Source organism: Chrysoperla carnea, chromosome 4 (assembly GCF_905475395.1).
Source record: "Chrysoperla carnea chromosome 4, inChrCarn1.1, whole genome shotgun sequence".
Classification (NCBI taxonomy): Eukaryota; Metazoa; Arthropoda; class Insecta; order Neuroptera; family Chrysopidae; genus Chrysoperla; species Chrysoperla carnea.
The window spans coordinates 75,378,558-75,398,678 of NC_058340.1; the positions used below are offsets into that span (position 1 = coordinate 75,378,558).

At 28.8% G+C, this 20,121-nt stretch overlaps 1 protein-coding gene and 1 long non-coding RNA gene across 2 annotated transcripts in view; one reads left to right on the forward strand and one right to left on the reverse strand.

The window, feature by feature from the left end:
* Window positions 1–100: 100 nt before the first annotated feature.
* On the forward strand, window positions 101–12,043 carry LOC123298146. Its single transcript, XR_006535258.1, has 3 exons — window positions 101–387; window positions 8,719–8,721; window positions 12,029–12,043. It is a non-coding gene; the product is annotated as an uncharacterized LOC123298146 (long non-coding RNA).
* Window positions 12,044–12,140: 97 nt separating this feature from the next.
* The window catches only part of LOC123298011 (F-box/LRR-repeat protein 16), a 66,414-nt gene continuing 58,433 nt past the window's right edge, over window positions 12,141–20,121 (reverse strand). The window contains exons 5-6 of the mRNA XM_044879873.1: window positions 13,111–13,259; window positions 12,141–12,289 (exon numbers count right to left, since the gene is read on the reverse strand). Of these exons, the coding sequence (XP_044735808.1) occupies window positions 12,141–12,289; window positions 13,111–13,259 (298 nt within the window). The remainder of the gene's footprint in view (window positions 12,290–13,110; window positions 13,260–20,121) is intronic.

Below are 20,121 nucleotides of genomic sequence, written 5' to 3' on the forward strand. Positions count from 1 at the left end.
TCAATAAAAAACATAACTGTCTTGATATTTGATATATTTATTGAAAAAAGTGAAGTTAATAATGTTGCAAATGTCAAAAAAAAAAAGTTTAAAAAAAAAATACATTGAAAAACATTCAAGTTTTTCCTGTGTTTAAATGTTAAAATACAAAAATTAAATTAAAACAATTGCCAAATTTATTCAGACCATCATTTCTATTGGCTTTATTTTTGAAAAAATTTCTACACAAAATGTACTGGAAAATAAATATTTAAAAAAAAATTGATATTTTGAAAAATGTTATATTTCATAATGTTATGGCATAGAGACAATACCATAGAGCTACAAAGTCGCCGCTAAAAGGTTGCTCGCAGTAAAGAGAGACAGATAAAGTAGGTGCGTATAGCTGTAGATGTTTGTCTCTTTTTAGGAATTCGTTTGTTGCATTTCCTATGTTTATACAGCTCTAGGGTATTATCTTAATGGCTTTTGGGCACAACCAATCAAAATTTGAGAGTTAAAAACACAATATACTAGCGTTATACTTTTTCCTTCTGAATCTTTAAGACATAAAATCGAACAGCGAAATTAAATGAGATGAAAATTCGACTGTGATGCGAGCACTCTTCAGTTTATTTGTCTAAGGATAGGCTTAGTATTTGACTGTTTTTTTTAGAACGTCTGGAAATTTAAGAAGCTGTCAAACGAGGCAAAATGACCAAAATTCTTTTTGCAGTTTTTTATTCAATTACCTTCTTATTGAAATATTCATCAATTTTACTGTCAAATACAACGCCGGACCCTGGACTTAACTCTAATAAAACAAAATTTTACAGTTGGAGTGATTTTTATTATAAATATATTTCGGAATTGGTTTTCTAATTTTATAATTTTGACGTTTGTTATTAAATCGTTTGAAAAAATAGTTACGATTTTCTTGTTTGTCCAAATTCTGTTCAAAAATTGTTTTTTTGTTCGCTTCCTTCCAAATAATTTATACTAGTAATATTGCAGGCGTTATGAAATATATAATTTACAAAAAAGAACCTCGAAAAACACTAACTAGAAACTAGAATCATTGGAAAACTTTTTGGTATGTCAATAGAAAAGGACTGTTACTTTGATATGTGAGAAGTTATACTTTTTCGATTAAAAAACAAATATAATAATTTATAAATAATGTAAAGAAATAATCTATTGTTTCATGATGCACTCACTATAGAAAATAGTAATTTCGATTATGTAAGTTTATCTATCTGTTGTGTTCATAGATGACACCTAATATATCATCTATCTATCGTTGTCTATTGTGAGTGACATTTCGTTTATCCTTCATGATGTTAAAAAATTGTAACTAACTTCAACACTAACGAAATATAACTTCAATTACATTGAAAATGGAAGACAGTTCCTTATAAATTTAAAAATAATGGAAAATAGCGTAGCAGGTCCGATTGAACACTTTGAACTCAGTACACTTGTGTATGATACATAGTTTTTTTTTTGAAATTTTTAAGATTAAATATTATTTTCGTACTAGAAAGAGAAAAAGATATCATTTATAATTTTAATAACTATTTCTTATATGTTTAATTCAATTTTTATTTTAAATATAAAATAATAAGCTAAAGCTACTAAAGTCTAAAAAATAAAACACGGAAATTAGCATTGAAATATTTATCAACTAAAAATTTAGATGGAAAACAAAAACGATGTTAGTGTGTATTTTTAATAATCACCATTTTATAACCATCCCCATATCCATGGAGACTAGAAAAGACGACTGAACTTGCATGTAAACAAATGACTGTCATCAATAAGATGTCGGTAGTGTTCTTTTTGTACGGAATTGAATATAGTATAGTTAATAGGAGTGAATGGAAAAATTTTTAAATACTATACCATGGAGGTTATAAAGAAGGAGAACGATCGCTATAGAAAATATTGTCCTCAAAATATGGACAAAATAAGTGAGGCGCTGCGATCGCTAAGTTGTCTCATTAAAAGCGGGCTGTTGTGCGCTAATTTCAAATGATCTATCAATGTTTAATATACGTGTAAATAATATAATTCAATTTGAAAATTATGCAACTAACTTCATCTACTTGTACTAATATAATAAATAGCCAACTTCGTAGATACTACTTACCGACTGGTAGCTGAAAAACGAACTATAAATTCTACAAATTTTCAGGGACAGTCGGGCTAATGCTTTAGCACGTAGCGATCGTTCTCCTTCTTTCTAACCTCCATGTACTATACTTTTATTCACTCCTAGTTATTATACTATATTCATTTCGGTGCAAAAGGAAAACTAGCGACGCTAGTGGTACAAAAGATGAAGCTATAATATATAGTCAATTCTCTCACTTGAGTTTAGTCTCCTTCTCTAGTCTCCATGTCCATATCCATCAAAATTAATGATCAAGAAGTTTGAGGAGTTCATTTTTGAATTATTTATAAAGTTTTTATCCACTGTTTTTTTCCTACGATATTGTTAATCATTTTAGAACAGCTGGAAATTTGAGGAAATCAAATTTGTTATTACAAAATTGTTTGAAATGTATGTAATAGCACAGTCGTTAACTTGAGCTGAATACAATTAATGTATTCAACTAGGAACAATTATTCAGAGAACTTCTTGGTGGAAATACTTTTATGAAAAAGTCTTGAAATCTCTAAAATATAACTTTTTTTTCTAAAAAAATAAAAGAAAGTGTGAATAAATCTAATAAACTCCGAACAGCTCTAAATAACTCAAATATTCTGTGGGACTTCTTAATTTTTGGAAGAGTTATTAAGAATTCTGACTTTTTCGGAGTTGTTTAGTAGAGTAATAAAAGCAGAATGAATAATGAATAGAGTGTTTCAGAATAAATAGAACTGAAATGTAAAATTCATCTTTTAGTTCTTCTCCAATAAATTTCTTCTTTTGTAAAAGGCGAAACCTTTATTTAAAAGAAACCAACGTAAAGAATGGACAAATTCAACGATACTATATACATAAGTCTTCTGTGCTCCTCTCTATATACCTTTATAGAGAGGAGCACAGAAGTTTTTGTTTTATCTCAATACTTCTGTGCTTCTCTCAATTCCGAGAAACTCTGTTTATTCTAACTCTTAATAACTCTTTCAAAAAGTACGAAATCTCACAGAATATTTGAGTAATTTACAGTTGTTCAGAGTTTATTCTTCTGTTCATTATAATTATGTTTTTGACCTATCTGTTTGTAATACGAATAATGGGAGTGAATAAAAAACCCCCTAGCGTTTGAATGACTATAACTTGAGGATTATAAGGTTTATTTACAAAGTTAGAACAGGAAATATGTAACAGCACATCAAAAACATAATTATAATCCTTAGGAGAGCATCGTCAGCTTACACTTACTAAAAAAAAAATCGGTATATAGAAACAAAATTAACAATTATACGGCATAATCGATAAATAATTCAAAACTGAATTCGTAACATTCTTCTTTGAATATGCTCATCAGATTTTCGTAAAAATATTTCAAGAGAATATTGCAATAAAAACTTTCATTTTTTCCCTTACGTAGCGTTTATTATAAACCCAAAAAAATTTAATAAAAATGTCTAAAAAAAATTAAATTAAAATTATTGTATTCAATAAAAATTTTAATTGATAACAAAATTATTTGGTTTCTTTTTTAATTACGATCTTCTTTTTATTTCGACCAACAGAAGCAAAAAAAATTTGATCCTGATATCCTGATGTTCGGTAGTACATGACAAAATACACCCTAAGATGTTTTTGGGTGGCTTAATTATTATTCTGGAGATATCTCGAAAAATTCTAATCTAAACAAGCTTAATGTATTTATTTTTGGGCCCAAAAAGTATCTTTTTGAAAAAAATCGAGATACATTTTTGAGGCATTCCATTGTACACGAGTTATTCGAGGTAAATTGTGTCCAGGGATTATAAATTATTTGTAAATTACTTAAAAAAGGTGAATTCTTTATTTTTTGAAAAGAATAATTGCTTCGATTGTCTTTAGATTTTGAATTCCAAAATCCAACCCTGGAATTCGACTTGTAAACGTTTTTTTTTAATTTCTCGTGATCTGTATTATCGGCTTTTCAAAACGTAGCGTCTCTTTCGTGTGATTTGAGATCTTGAGATTCGTGAGTACACTTCGTTTACTAATTCAATTAATTTTAAAATAAAAAAACTTAAAAATTTAGTGATTTTTATAGATATTTATTAATATTAAGTGTTCATAAATAAAATTCCGTGTCATATCAGCTGTAACATAAAAATAAAGGTAAGAAGATAAAACTTTTAAAACGTAGCTGTTAACAATTGAATATTATGCTAGTTAAAAAGCTGTTTACAGGACTTAAACGGTTTTAATTTTTATTTTTTTTCAAAATTAATCGAAGTATATATAAATAACTAATCGATTGTCTTTAGATTTTGAATTCCAAAATCTAATTCTGTAATTTGAATTTTAATCGTTTTTTTTTCTCGTGATCTGTATTATCGACTGTTCAAAACGTAGCGTCTTTTTCATTTGATTTGAGATTCATGAGTACTTCGTCTCCTAATTCAATTAGTTTTAAAGTAAAAAAACTTAAAAATTTAGTGTTTTTTTATAGATATTTATTAAGTGTTCATAAATAAAATTATGTGTCCTATTAATTGTGACATAAAGATAAAGGTAAGAAAATAGAATTATTAAAAGGCAGCTGTTAACAATTGGATATTATGCTAGTTAAAAAGCTATTTTCAGGACTTTAACGGTTTTAAATTATTTTTTTTTCAAAATTTATCGAAGTATATATAAATAAATAATATTATAGAGTTGATAACATAACTTGTTTGAGAACGAAACATTAGTTTTTAAGTTTATAATTCGATTCGTTAAATTTTCAAATCTTGTGCCAATGATCTATAATCTGTATTACCGACTATGTAAAACAAACGAAAGTTTAGCGTCTATTTCGTTTGATTTAATATTTTTGAGTGCTTTTATTTTATTAATATTACAAATTTTTAAATTAAAAAAACTTGAATGCTTTATGTTTATAAATAAAAAAAATTATTTAGTATTTTTTTTATATAAAATGGTGTTCCTACTTCGTATAAATTGTGGATAAAGGTAAGAAATTAAAACTAACAATCATGATCAATAACCAGTATAACATAACTTATTTATTTTATATAACATATGGGTTATTTTTGAACTTCATGAAGTTTTAAAAATCTGTTTAAAATAAGTTCTAGAAAATCTAGTTTATAAAAGACATAATTATTTTGATAAATTCATAAGTGAGTTATGTCTTTAAAACATTATTAAGTTAAAAAGCAATATTACATCAAATATGTAATTTATATTGCATAAAAAATTACAAAATGGGATTGGATATGAACTTTGTTTATTATATAATTTTTCAGTTTTTTGCATACAGTAATAATATTTTTTTAATTTTTTATATGAATTTTCTATTAAAAAAAAAAGTTATAATCGTTCTAAAATTGACCAGAATGGCACTTGTGTAGCAAAAGCTATTTGATGTGAACTTCTCTATCCTTCTCTAACAACTTGTTTAGGTCTTCATCTTACTCTTATTACTTTCTTTTAAAACTTACAACTTTTGCTACTAGCACCACCAATTTTCGATGAACACTTTTTATATAGGTACAAAGATGATTCTCCTTATCTCTACCCTTTACAGGCGTTAGTAATGGAGCAGCCTGCTCTTACATGGAACGACGGGGATCAAGGTAATATTAAAATAAAACTCTTTTGAATGTAGACGGTAACAATCGGATATTATTACAACATAACACAGTTTACAATTTTTATTTTATAATTTAATTAATATTTACATAAAATTTGTTTTTTAAGTGGATTTTTTTTGCATATCTTGATTTTGTTAACTTTTAACTTTAAAAAAATTGGGCCATTAAAAAAAAAATTATAATAACTATGTACGAGAACTTATAAAACAAATTATTCGTCGCCCTTACCTCGACGTTTGTTAATTCAATAGTTCCGTCTGTCCTATATTACTTTGACTTTTTCAGAGGAAATTTTGTAGGTATTTTATTAAAGTTTACATTTACGAAGCCTTTAATATTTTTATGTGAATTTGTTCAGATTTAAAAAACGAACAGTGGCCAATATCTGCCAGATTTCTTGCCGGTAGCAACACCAAATCTTTCTGAATGTCCCTGATTTCATCTCGAATGTATCGTGACTGATCGGAGTATCCAAGAATGTAAGGTATGATAACCGGCCAGCAATCTTTCAGAAACCAAATGCAATAAATTAAAAGTACGAATCTTAAGACATAAAAATGCAGTACTGCCATCTTTGATTAGACATTAAATTCACATCAAAATAAAATCTGGCCAATATTTATACAGTGGCCATTTTGATTCCATTTTAATTCCTATTTGGCCAGACTCTATTTAATAAATTTCATGTGTTATTTTCATTGTATTTTTAGTATTTCGGACAATTTTTTTAAACATATTTAGAACATTTAAAAACATGAATTATTTTGAATAGGTCATACTTCCTTTCGTTCCCAATAGATTATAGGCCCAGTTATAACTCATACATTAATTATATGACCATTGGTGTGGCTTTAAGAGTATAAAGTTTTGTGTAAAAAGAAAACATCTTTTCTTAGCTTTTTTTTTTCAAAAGTTATCTTGGTTTTTATAAATTTTTTCCCCCGTATTTTTTTTGTAAATATTAGTTTAATATTAATTAATGTACAGTATAGTAGAAATAGGGGAGGGGGTAGTTTATTATTGGCAAGGAAAAAGCGTTTTTAAGAGTAAGAGATAGAAATAGTGTATCAAATGATTTTGGCTTTTTTTGAAATATTTTTTGCCTAAGGATTTGGTAATATTTCCAAAAGGTAAATAATTATTCAAGAAAAAATAATAATTGTTTTTTCCAATGTTTTGTGAGCGAACTCTGGAATTGGGGGAAAATCCTTCATTTATAGGAGACCTAGTCGACAGGTAAGAATTTTTATTTAAATTTCTTAATTTTAATATGGCGAAAAGCGAAATACCTTTTTTTTTCTTCTTCAAAGTACTGTATAATTATTTTATTGATAGCTACGAGTTCGCAAATTATGATTTAAACTGAAAGTGCCCAAATCTATCGCCTATATTTTAAATTTTTTTCTTAGTCCCAAAATTGGGCCCAGATAGGATCTTGATCAACACCTCCGGTTCTAGACGAGATAAAATAAATCAGCTCTAACAACATATAAAATTTGGCCAATCTAAAATAATTCTAACCTCGAAAACCAAGAGCCAACCTCCTACTCGAAAAAATCATTGAAAATACGGTTAAAATGGGCATAGCTGGGCCCCAGAACCTAAAAATGACCATTAGTTGACGGAAAACTGTGCGTATGTACTCTAGCTACAACTTTTTTGATGACCTGACCTCTCTATTCAAACCTAAACTCAAGAAAACATTTAAAAAAAAAAAATCAACATAGTCTACCAGGAGACTGGCCTATAATTTTTACGACTATATTTCACAAATTTGAACTTGCCGACTAGACTAGTAATTGAAATATAAAACTGATGGAAAAGACAGTCAATAATATTAATTTTTGATTGATAATAAAGTTTATGATGTCATATTTGACACGTTTTCCTAAACAATTCTATCAACAAAAATAAATTCAAGAAAAGCTAATAACATTTGATTGTTACAAAATAGGGGAAAGTTTACCTATAATTCATTACTTTTCACAATATTTCTCTTGTTCACTTAATACATTTAAACATACACACATACATTTTATTTTAAAACATGTATTCTCTTATTGGACCAGAGTCATGTGTAGTTTTTGATAATCATTTCAGAATGGTAAGAAATAGGGTATTATCGTTAGTCAAAAATAAATCATGAAATTTGAAAAAAGTTAAAATTTATGTAAAAATATACTTAAATATTCTGATTTCGAGTCATAAAAGCACTGTTTTCTTTTAAAATATTAAAATTAAAAATCGTAATTTTTAAACTGTATATCACGTGACCTAAAACGCGATTAAGCCTTGCTGTGATGTCATATCGGTATGAGTCATAGACCATCAGTTAGTTCAATGTAGACAGCTAGGTATCATATATCCATAGATAATAAGTATTTATATTTATTATAATCAGATGTCTATGAATATATCTGTCAAAATTATTTGTGTTATTTCGTATAGTGATACCCATATTACGTCATCAAATTGGATGCCCGCGTTTTTGACAGTTTAAAAAAGGTTTAAAAATTTAATTTTTTGGCAAGAAAGCGTGTGTATTTTTCCGAAATAAATTTTTGGTGGCTTTTTATTAGCAAAATCAACATTTTGAAGTACTTTTTCAAAAATAGTGGAATACCCTATTAGAAACACTGTGCACAAATTTTCAGTCGTTCTGAAAATGACTGTCAAATACTACACTTAACTCCAGACCAATAAGTGGTTTTGGAGTAGGGTAAAATTTATAAAGGATCGGTTTCAGGGTTCTTTCTTTCAATTTTTTATTACAATACAATTTTACACGCATTTTCAATTATTAATTATCTAAAAATATATAGTTTTTTTTTTATGTTTTTCTGCATTCCATATAATATCTATAATTAATTTATTATTAATTATGTTAATTTAATTTTCTAAAATTATTTATTATCCTTATTTAATTAAAAATATTCATTAATTATTATTATCACCTAAAATTGGAATTAGATTGTTTTTATATTAATTCATTCATTAATAATATAAATATCATTTCTTTTTTTTTTTTATAAATTAAAAAAATATTATATTAGAGAGTGTAATTTTTTTTTTTTTTTTGGAATTGCTTGCTTGCTTAAACGTCAAGTGAAAAATTTATTTAATTTTTTTTTTTTAATTGTTCAATTCCAATTTTATATGGACGTTTAATTTTTATTATTATTATTAAATATTTTTTAATATTAGCAAGTTAAGTATATTAAAGAGACTATATTGAGGCTAAAATTTTTGTCAAGTAATTATGCAACGAGTCCCGAAACTTAAAATTAAATTATTCAGGAGTGCATATGTGGGCTAAAACGATCTAAGGTATGTTTTGAGACGATGCATGGTTGAAAAAGAGCGTTCATTCGTCGCTGATGCCACAGGCAAAAATAACAAACGCGAAGTATTTGGTTGACATTCGGAAACGCGTTTTGTTACAAATATCGAGTATTTCGAGTGAATTTTTGCCACCCAAAAATTGAGACAAGCAAAATTTGAGAAAATATTGCGATGATTTGAAAATCGATTTATAATCTTTAACTGAATCAGTCTGTGCATTCGAGCATTGAGTCTGTTATGACGCGAAATTTGGTTTCCGCAATTTTGTGTCGTACTCATCGCTAACATCGCTCATGGCGTTTCCACTTCTTTCAATCAAAATATTTTTCACAGACTCAGTCAGTTCGATAGCTTTGCCAAGATTCAGGATTTCTGTTAGAAGCACTCAACTCAAAGACCAAGTCAAAGAATGTACCGAGCATTGTTAATTCAAAACTTATGCGGATAGATTCTCAATGGGAGGGGTTTAACCCGTATGTACAATCCTGGTGATAAGTACTCTATTTTTGTACGATTTTTGACGCAACGACAAATATTTTATTCCCTATTGAAAGTGAAAAATAAATTTTGCGCATTCAATGGAGAATAAACTATTTATCGCACGAAAACCGTGAGGAAAGACTTTGTGGGAGACATCCCTTTGATTCTCATTTGCCAGTTAACGCACGAAGGAAAATTTTAGCGTTTTTTTACAACAACCTTGCAAGTAAAATACCCATTTTTGTAAAGAATCCGAAAACTTTCTGGAGTTGCTTTTCACAAAAATATCTCTTAGATTATTTTATTAGCAATTTTGGTTATCATACCAAAGAAATTTTGCCGTGAGAGACTCTAGTAAATTCGCAAATTAAACATAAATTTTAGCCTCAATTTATAAGTGAATTTTTCTGATTTTTATAAATGTAGGCCTATGGTTTATCGCTTTTGAAGAGATCACATATTTAAAATTTACATCAAAGTTTTTGTGATTGAAGTCAATTTTTTTGTAAAATATTATGAAACGATAAAAAGCTATACAAACATTTAACTAGAAGTAGAATCACCGCTGATGGAAGATTAATCGAAATTAAATTTATAATGAAAATGAGACAAGTTGGATACTCAACTAAGTTGTGTGCATTCAAGGACCCTTTGAAAATTCAATTAGATTATCAAGCCGTTTGAAAAATGTAAGGTTTTGAACAGTCCGGTATTCGTAATTATGTCATAAGCGGTCAAAGTTTTTAATTTATGATCGAAAAATCTAAATTTGTGTTCAGTTTGGAACATGTAAAGTGTTCCAACCAAAACCGTTTTTTACTTGTCTGCTTTTTTATTTTTGGTTATATTTTGAAAAGTTGGCTACTTTCGACTAAATTACGGAACTTTCCGGACAACAAATTCACTACTTATCTCGCGAGTACCTCGTGTCCCACGAGTTAATTATGAAATCTGGCGGTTCATCTGGATCCTTATGTGCCATTTTTATAATAACATTTCCACAGCCGCTACATTCTAACTGAGTAGTGTTTTACTTGTAGTTAAATGCGTTGTTAACTTTTCGATTCTAATGCAAGTAACAAAAAAGCATTAAGTATTCTTAACATCATTCTCTACGTTCTGCGGAAAAATTAGTTTTCTTTTTTTCTTTTTAAATTATATTTATTGTCCATCATAGTCATTAATACTTTTGAAACACACAAATTTTCCACCCAATTTTACATCTAGGAAATGAGGATATTTATAAGTTTTGCTCTATGTCAGTTTGAGAAAAGTCAAAGATAAGTGACTCCAAAAATTATTATCCTTATAATTGGTATACTGAATAAGCGTTTTCTAACTCCCTATATCTACGAAGCAATCGTTTTATTTTCTTATAGGTTTAGCTTTCTGGAATGCTATTCGAACTTTTGGTTAATAGCTTCGACTACCCGAACTATTAGTTACGAATTTGAGCCCTTTAAACAAATCTTGACAATTTTTAGATGTGCCTGATCGTAAAATTTGAGTTAAAGGAAATAATGTTTGTTGTTTCTCCAAATGACATAGACATACACACTAAAGATTCAAATCGAATCAAAAAATCCGTTATTACAGTTTCACTAGATCCGATTCGTAATATAATGGGTCGATACGAGCACTTGGTAACACCTTCCACAAATTTTTCTTATAGAAAACAAATAAATTTTCGGTGTCCTGAATGTTGAACGACAAGATGATGGTCAGATTGTTAATCGAGCGCTTGTATCGACTGAACACAGTCATCTTGAATGACTTAAGGTTTACAGATCTTTATGACTTAAGGTTTACAGATTTAATACTGAATTAATTTAAATATTGGGTACGGTACCACATTAGTAAATGCGTGTCCATAATAAAGGACAAGTTCTTTTCTGATTTGGACCCCATTTAAATCGATTTTTAGAATCCCTTCGAATATTTGAAATTTTATGCATTTAAATATAAATCAGCTAAAATAAAATAGATGGAGTAACAGTAAATCTGTATGCCTAATTTTTATAGGCTTTTATATTTTAAATTGCTACGTCATGAACATAGTACACTGTGCCCAAAAAAAGTGTGTAATTTGTGAATTCTTTTTTAAATTTTACTTATTTTAATTAATTTATATTTAATTATACATAGCTTAAATTATCAGAGTTGCCTTGGAGAGATTCTAACAAATGTTCAATTATGGCGTCTAGATCAGAGTCCTGATCCATTTTTCTGGTCAGAAACTTGTTTATTTGTCTGCTCTTGTCCTGCTTCTGCCTTCTACCATCTAATAAAATACTGTTCGTTACTTTTCGCGTTCACATCCTAAACGTTCTAAACACACTTAACAGGTTACAGTTTTTTTTTGTTTAAGTAAATATTAATTTTGCTATTTGAGAAGCAGATCTAAAAAAGCATTATTTTATTGTTTTTGGCCAAATGTTTAAACAATGTTCTTGTTGAGAGAGAGAGAAAGAGAGACAGCATAGCAGAGTTAATAGAGTGAGTGAGAGGTAGTTCTCGGAATTAAATAAATAAATAATAAAAAATGATTTTCTAAATAAAAATAAAATTAATCACTCGATAATTAAACACCGTGGCAAATGTTCATGTAAGTATTCAAATAATTCTTTGGATGCACCTGGACAGTTTGTTAATTCTAATTCTTGTAAATGCCGTAGTTGAATCAAACTTGATAGTCCACTTGATGTTAGTAAAGGACAACCTGTTTAAAAAACAACAAAGATAATATTATTTTCAAATTCATAGTTAGTAAACATATTTCAAACACAAATTTTGTTGGATTTGATGACGTCATAAAGCTCAAAAAAAGCAATTTTTTGGATATTTAGACCAAATTTTATCGTATTTGAACGAAGTTGTTTTTGAAACCCACTAACTTTGGGTCATTCTCTCCATTTTTCGTGGTAGTCATTCGTTTATATTAGCCTTTATATCAAATTTAGAAACCACGATCCTGTTTTTTTCGAAATTTATTGAAGATCCGTTAAATTGAACCAAATATTTGAAAAGTATGACCCAAAATTAGTGGGAGTACGTACTTGATTGATCAAAATTGGATAAAATTTGCGTGTGGTAGACCTAAATCAAATTTTTTTGATTTGATGACGTCATAAAGTTAAAAAAATCAACTTTTTGGATAATTTGGCCATATTTTATCGCATTTGAACGAAGTTTCTTTTGAAACCCACTAAATTTGGGTCATATTTTTCATTTTTCGTGGCAGTCATTCGTTTATCTCATCCTTTATATCAAATTTAGAAATCACGATCATGCATTTTCGAAATTTATTGAAGATACGTTAAATCAGACCAAACATTTTTAAATTTTGTGCCAAAATTAGTGGGGTTACGAACTGGATTGATCCAAATTGGATAATTTTTGCGTTTGGTAGAATAAAATCAATTTTTCTGGATTAAATTATTTCTCTATTGCTTCTGCTACAATCGTTAAGTTGCCATTCATTAGCAATTTCTAACACAATAATTGGCCTATATACGAGGTCTTATTATACAAAATACTGACCAGCTAATGAGAGTACTTGTAAATTTCTCATTCCACATAAATGTTGTAAACCAAAGTCTCTAACTTGTGAGCACCATCGTAAAAATAATGCTGACAACGATAACATTGTTGAAATGTAGCCGACACCGATGTCTGTTATGTGTACACATCTGAAAAACAAAAATAAATTATCATCCATTTATTATTATTTGGGAAAAAATACAATTTTTTATAAAAAAACAACCCTGCAGCTTATATACATTAATATTTAAAAATACCGATTCAGCGAAATAAAAACATTTTCAATGTTAAAATTTTGTAAATTTATTTTTTAGGGAAATTGTGGACATATATTTGTGTCTTATTCGAAGAAAATTTCGGATCGACTTATATGGTTCAGGTATGTAGAAAATATTAATTTTTAATAACATAATTTAAAAATTAAAACAAACCCCCGACAAAAAATCAGATCTCATCGATTTCTTTGTGTTATCGAAGCTTCTAAATGGATGAACCAATTTTGATTTTTTTTTTTGTTTGGAAGGTAATTTGATTGAGTGTATTCTTGGGTACGTTTCAAGAAAATTTGCTTAGCCGTTCTAAGATCAGCACTATTTTTCTAGTTATCGAGTACAGAAGCCGAAGCTCGACCTTGAAACACCGCTATAAACACGCTTAATCCAACTACTTTTTAAACAAAAAATCAAAATGGTTTCTTCTGCTTAGGAGCTACGATGCCGCAGACAGACACACAGATACAAATACACAATGAAAAAGAGTTTCACTTGTAATTAATGCTCGTATTTCCCTAATAGTTGTTACTTATATATTTCTCACCCGGAAAATGTCGCTCGAAAAGTATTCGAGTTGTGTTTCTTATCACAAATGCTCAAAGAGTGACGGTACATACCGAAATTTTGGATAGTTTTTTAGTGACTCTACAAAATTTTACCCACTATCGATTAAAGTGTCCCACTTTGTATAGTAAAATTGATAAAATTGCCTATTTTAATCAACAATCAAAAATCTACAATTGAAAACTTTTAATTATTAGGAAACTGTTTATGTATTAGTGTAATTGATTTGCCTATACGAAACTAAAGGTTAAAAATAATTTAATTTTGTATTATAGGCAACCATTCATGTATGAATGTAAAATATATTGCCTATTGTTTAAAAATTTGAACTTTAAAAATGCGATACATTTTATGTTGATCAGATATTAAGGAACATTAATTCAGACATTAAATAAATCTGATGAAGGGTTTTATGTAATTAATCATTAAAAAATTGGAATTTTAATATGTTGTGAATAACAAATTTTGAATGAACGCATACATTTTCGATAATGTTGCTTTTTCTATAAATTAAAAAGTAAAAAATTTCTACTTTTATAAATTAATTCTCGTACCTTACGCTAAAATTAAAAGAAAAAACAAGTGAAAACAAACAATTGACTGAGTTAATTGTTTAAATACCATGTATAGACAGTTTGGATGACGCAATCGTTTGTTTTTTGACGTCACGTGAATAAAGAAAGATATCCACTCTTAAATAGCTACACACACATAACTGATATTCCCATATTAATTCATACTACAAAATTTTCACCTAATTAGCGCCCTCGTGGGTAAACAGTGATGTTTACAAGAAAATGTTTCAAACAAAAGTTGAAAACATTTGTTCTATCTCTAACGGTTTACAAGATGGGTCCTACGGACCCAAGGTCCAATTGACCTATGTTGCTCATTTACGAGCTCGACCTCACTTTTTACGTCTTAAGCACACTATAAAAATTTCAGCTTGATATCTCTTTTCGTTTTTGAGTAATCGTGATGACAGACAGACAGACGACAGACATACTTAGGTGATTCTATGAACACCTAAACCAAAATTTTTTTCGTAACATCAATATTTTTAGGCGTTACAAACTTGGGACTAAACTTAATATACCATGTATATTTCATATACATGGTATAAAAATTAGAGTGTACAGTAAAGTTGCAGTGTATTGTTCGAGTAACCTTAATCCATATGAATTTAAAATTGAAAATTTATTCGATACTTGACTGTACACAGGACTAAATTGAATTTTCGACTAAAAACGTAGATACCATGTTTCATGTTTGATTGGTTAAAACTATCGTTTTTCAAATCAATTTTTTTTAAAAATAGTATGCATGAACAGAGAACCTAATTAAAAAAAGTAAATAGGAACGAACGAAAGTCAAGAAGGTAAAAAAAAAAAATATGAAATCCTCTATTGACATGAATTTATATTTTATATTTTTTTATAAACAAGAGTTTGTCTACACCCACAGGACGTGAACGTATTGACCATGAAAAATGAGGGATAACATGGAAAATGTTATATCATTTCATCAAACATATATTTTGCATTTACCGGATGTAACACGTCCTGAGGGAATATTGGATGTGATGAAACTAAAGATAATATAGCATAGTGTCCTCAGTACAGGACCCCCAAGGAGTAGTTTTAGGAGGCGAACTTTTTAATGGGAAAAAAATTCTGGAGAGCCGAACACGGTAAAAAATGCATGGCGTTTATTACAATGCTGATTTGGTTTAAATATTGCCGTAACCTACTTGCATTAGTAAATAGTTCAACTCGAAAGTATGGTCTTGAGTCCCATTCTACATTGTAGAGTCCCATGGAAATGCCACTTGTTTTTTCCAATATGATTTTTGGCACGTTTATCAATAATCTTTATTGAACTACGATCCTTTTCAGTTTAGGTGTAAACGCTATGTTTGTTGTCACACTGCTTACCACTCTATTATTCTTAACCCATTTTGTCATTTTAATAAATATTGCCGGTAGTGTCAGTGAAATTGCAGTGTTAAATAGTACTATTCGCCAGAAGTGTTGTGGATATCACCAATCAGTATGGGCCTGACACCCATACTGACATCTGCTCATGCGCCCTAACTGTTGCTCATGTTCCGATACATTAAATGGTAAAATCATCAATGTTTAAAATTTTAGATACATAGTGATATCGGCAAAAATTTCTTACCGTGAAGATTTTCTTTCGGGGGTTCCATAAATTTTTATTTTCATCACTATCTCTTAAAATTGATAAATAGCCATTTTTTTTTGTGGCATTCTGTATGATAAATATATTTATTGCATCTCATTTTGAACGTTGAGTTGTGTTTTTACTTTTTAGTAATTATCGTGATTGTTATGTCAACATTGAATCGACATAGAAAGTTTTTCATTTATTTTAACTCTACCTTGAAGTCGAACAGAGTTTACCCTCGTTTATTTTAAATCTAAAAAGATTTGTTTTTCTGGTAGTGACATCACTTTTATATTGTGTGCCATCTTTGTCACTGTCACAAAAGATAGTGCTTTCGTTTGGTTACGTGCCTTTATTTATATAGGTATTATAAGAACACTGCATACAAGGTGAGGAGGGTTGCAAGCGCGGATCTAGAAAAAATTTTTGAAGGGGTACTATAAACTTTTTATGAGTATTTCTTGCGTAATTAATAATTTTATAATTTTCATAACCAAGAAAATCTGATTCACTTTACGTTTGAACGAAAAACTTTTGAGATATCGACTGAAATCGGTTCAGATACCACCCTGTATAATTTTAGACGATTATGTGAGAAACTAAACACCTAATCGTTAAATGGATATTACCTTATATACTGAGTTTTATCGAAATCGGAGACTAAAAACATTTTTCGATTTTTTGCAATTTTTTTAAGGGATTTTTTGAAAAAAATCGAGTAAATCATAAAAAATTTAATGGCTCGGAACTTGATAAAACTTGATATTTCGGGTAATTTTGACCCAAAAAATACAAAAATCGGGTTCATTTAACGATTGGACGATAAGTTATTAATATATCGGCCAAAATCCGCCTTGTGTATACGATTATGGGTGTTGATCTCAGAGACAAGACGGTTAATCTTCAAATGAAGTCGATTTTTGTATTTTGTGGGTCAAAGTCACTCCAAAAAATAATTTTTATCTAAACCGGAGAGAGAGAGCAACCTAAAATAGTTCACTTGCGGTTACGTTTTGGAGAGAACATTAGATGCGATTGCCTCTCTCTGGATGCACACGTGAGGCTGTAAGCTGTATCTAGGTACCTCGTTTGTTAATGAATGAAATATAAAATGTAGATAACAGAAAATTGAAGTGGCCTAAAGGTGTAAAAATACTTAAAACTTGATCAAGTAGGTTGTAGTTACGAGACGTAAATTTAAACCTCAATCTTATCAAAGTACTTATCAATTATATTTTATTCTGTTGTTAACAAATTAATTACATAATAAAACTTTTTACTGGTTAAATTTATAATTTTGTCTGGGAATATTCCGTTGTTCATTGTGGATAAAGAAGCTCTGATGGAACCTGGGACACAATCTATGTGAAAGCCAGAAAAATTGTAGAGATTCCTTCAAAAACCATTTTAAGCCAACTCTGATAATTTTCATAATTGAAAGAGCTTGATATGGTACAGTAAATCTGGCATTTTGACTGGAAAAAATTACAATACTGGATCTGAGGTTATGGATCGTTAGGGAGGCATGTAAATAACTTAAAAAAAAATTAAGAGAATTTTTCGTTCCGCTGTTTTTGAGAAAATCCAAAAAAATGGGAAAAAAAAATTTGGAATGCGTTTTTCTCGGAATCTATTGATTTAAGGGAAAAGTTTTTCAAATAAAAAATGTAGAAGACACTGTCAGCTACATTTTATGTCATTGGAGCAACGTCATACGAGTTAAATTACAAAAAGTAGGTGGCGTTAAAGTATCAAAAAAAGGGTTTTCCACGGTTTTGATTAAGAAAAAATGATTTTTTTGTAAAAGTGTAAATGAAAAAGTTGTTTGACTCAAAAATAGCTTCAACTTTTATTTAAACAATTTTTTTGTAAAACTTACCTTTTTTGAAATACAGCTTGCTAAAAAATCTGAAAGTTAAGTTTTTTAAAATTTTGAAAAGGAGTACTTGATTTCCTTTTTATTTTCTTGGTTTATTTTAAACATACATTGTTTTACTATAGCTCGGAAACGGTAAGTTTTTCATAAAAATTGTTTAAATAAAAGTTGAAGCTAATTTTGAGTCAAACAACTTTCTCATTTACACTTTTACAAAAACATCATTTTTTCTTAATGAAAATCGTGAAAAACCCTTTTTTGATACTTTAACGCCACCTACTTTTTGTAATTTAACTCGTATGACGTTGCTCCAATGACATAAAATGTAGCTGACAATGTCTTCTACATTTTTTATTTGAAAAACTTTTCCCTTAAACCAATAGATTCCGAGAAAAACGCATTCCAAATTTTCTTTTCCCATTTTTTTGGATTTTCTCAAAAACAGCGGAACGAAAAATTCTCTTAATTTTTTCTTAAGTTATTTACATGCCCCCCTAACGATCCATAACCTCAGATCCAGTATTGTAATTTTTTCCAGGTCCGGCCTTTTTTTCGTCTATATTGACTGAATCAATAAATGACTGAAATTTTTATCTTTGAAAGCTTTTTTTTTAATAGCCTGGTCTCTAAATTATATAAAAATCCAGACGCCATTGACGCCATTTATCAATTATCAGTTTTATATTCTCTATCGTTTGTATAAACGACGCTGAAATCCAATTTACGAATCTTAAAAACTACCGTTAAATCGTTACATTTCGAAGTGAATGTAAATGCGTTTTAAACTGCTATGATGAATAGGTTCCGATCCATTTTTTGGTCTAAGGACCAGTCAATAAACCTATTTGTATATTTGTATGTTCGATCGATTGCCAAAAATATTTTTCATAAAGGTGCAGAAACGATTCAACGATTCAAAACGTGATCACGATTTATATAAAAAAAAAGAGGATTTGTCAATAGTAATAAACACAAATATTTAACTCCTTATTCTGATAAAAACTTACATTTTAAATCTTTTATCCTCTCATATTCAACCCTTAACTGCAGGCATAATTTATAGGTGTTTTAAAGCAGAACCTATTTTCCATTTGCATTTTAGCTTTGTGGTTGTATTCGTCTTCGCTAATGCCCTTTACTAGGTAATTTCAAGCCTGTGGGTGTTATAGAAAGTAGAAAGTATTTTCTCTTTACTCTTTAGCTCTATGGTACAGACTTTACTCAGAAGTTACGTTTATTTAATTTCTAGATTGATTCAGTGGGCTTAAAAGTAAAAACCACCGCTTTATAGTTTCCACCCTCTCTTGATAAACACAGTTTTTAATTTTGTTAAATGTAAAATAGTCATAATTCATTGAGTATATCAGAATAGCAGGCCAAGATTTGTTTGACACTTACTATTTTAAGTTTTTACAGAATTCTTTAAATTATGGTTCAAAATGATGATCATAGATCTGCTCCATCTATAATCATAATTTTGAACCATAAATTAAAAATTTTAAAAATGGTAAATGTCATCAATTTTTTTATTTTTTTAAATATATTTTTGTAAATTATAGATCATGTGTTATTCTGATATATCAGCTATTTTGCTGTACAGTTTCATTAAAAACCATTATCTAGTTTTAGCGTGAAAGCGTAACAAACAAACATGCTTACTTTCGCATTTATAATATATAGAGATAGGGATAGAGATATGATTAGTTTCCGAGTTACCATCGACAATCTCTTCGAAATATAAGGATTCATACAGGATTTCGGACAATCACACGTTTACGTTGCCAGCTAAGGGTTAAATCTTTCTAGATAGTAAAATAGAAAATTTTCTCAATGTTTTAAGGATAACATATTAAATAAAAGCCAACGATGTACGTATGCATGTATGTATAAGTTTAAATGCCAAGAAGTATTAGCAATGTATGTGTTGTAGACATCAGGTGTGGCAGATTAAAGTATGTTTTTTTATCACAATATAGGCAATATACTTTACATATTTGATAGAACATATTGCCTATATTATTATTTGGATATTGACGTAATATAAGGAGAGTTAGCTTGTTGTTTGTAGGGATAGCTTTGAAAACTTTATACAAATATTTACATTAGATGTAT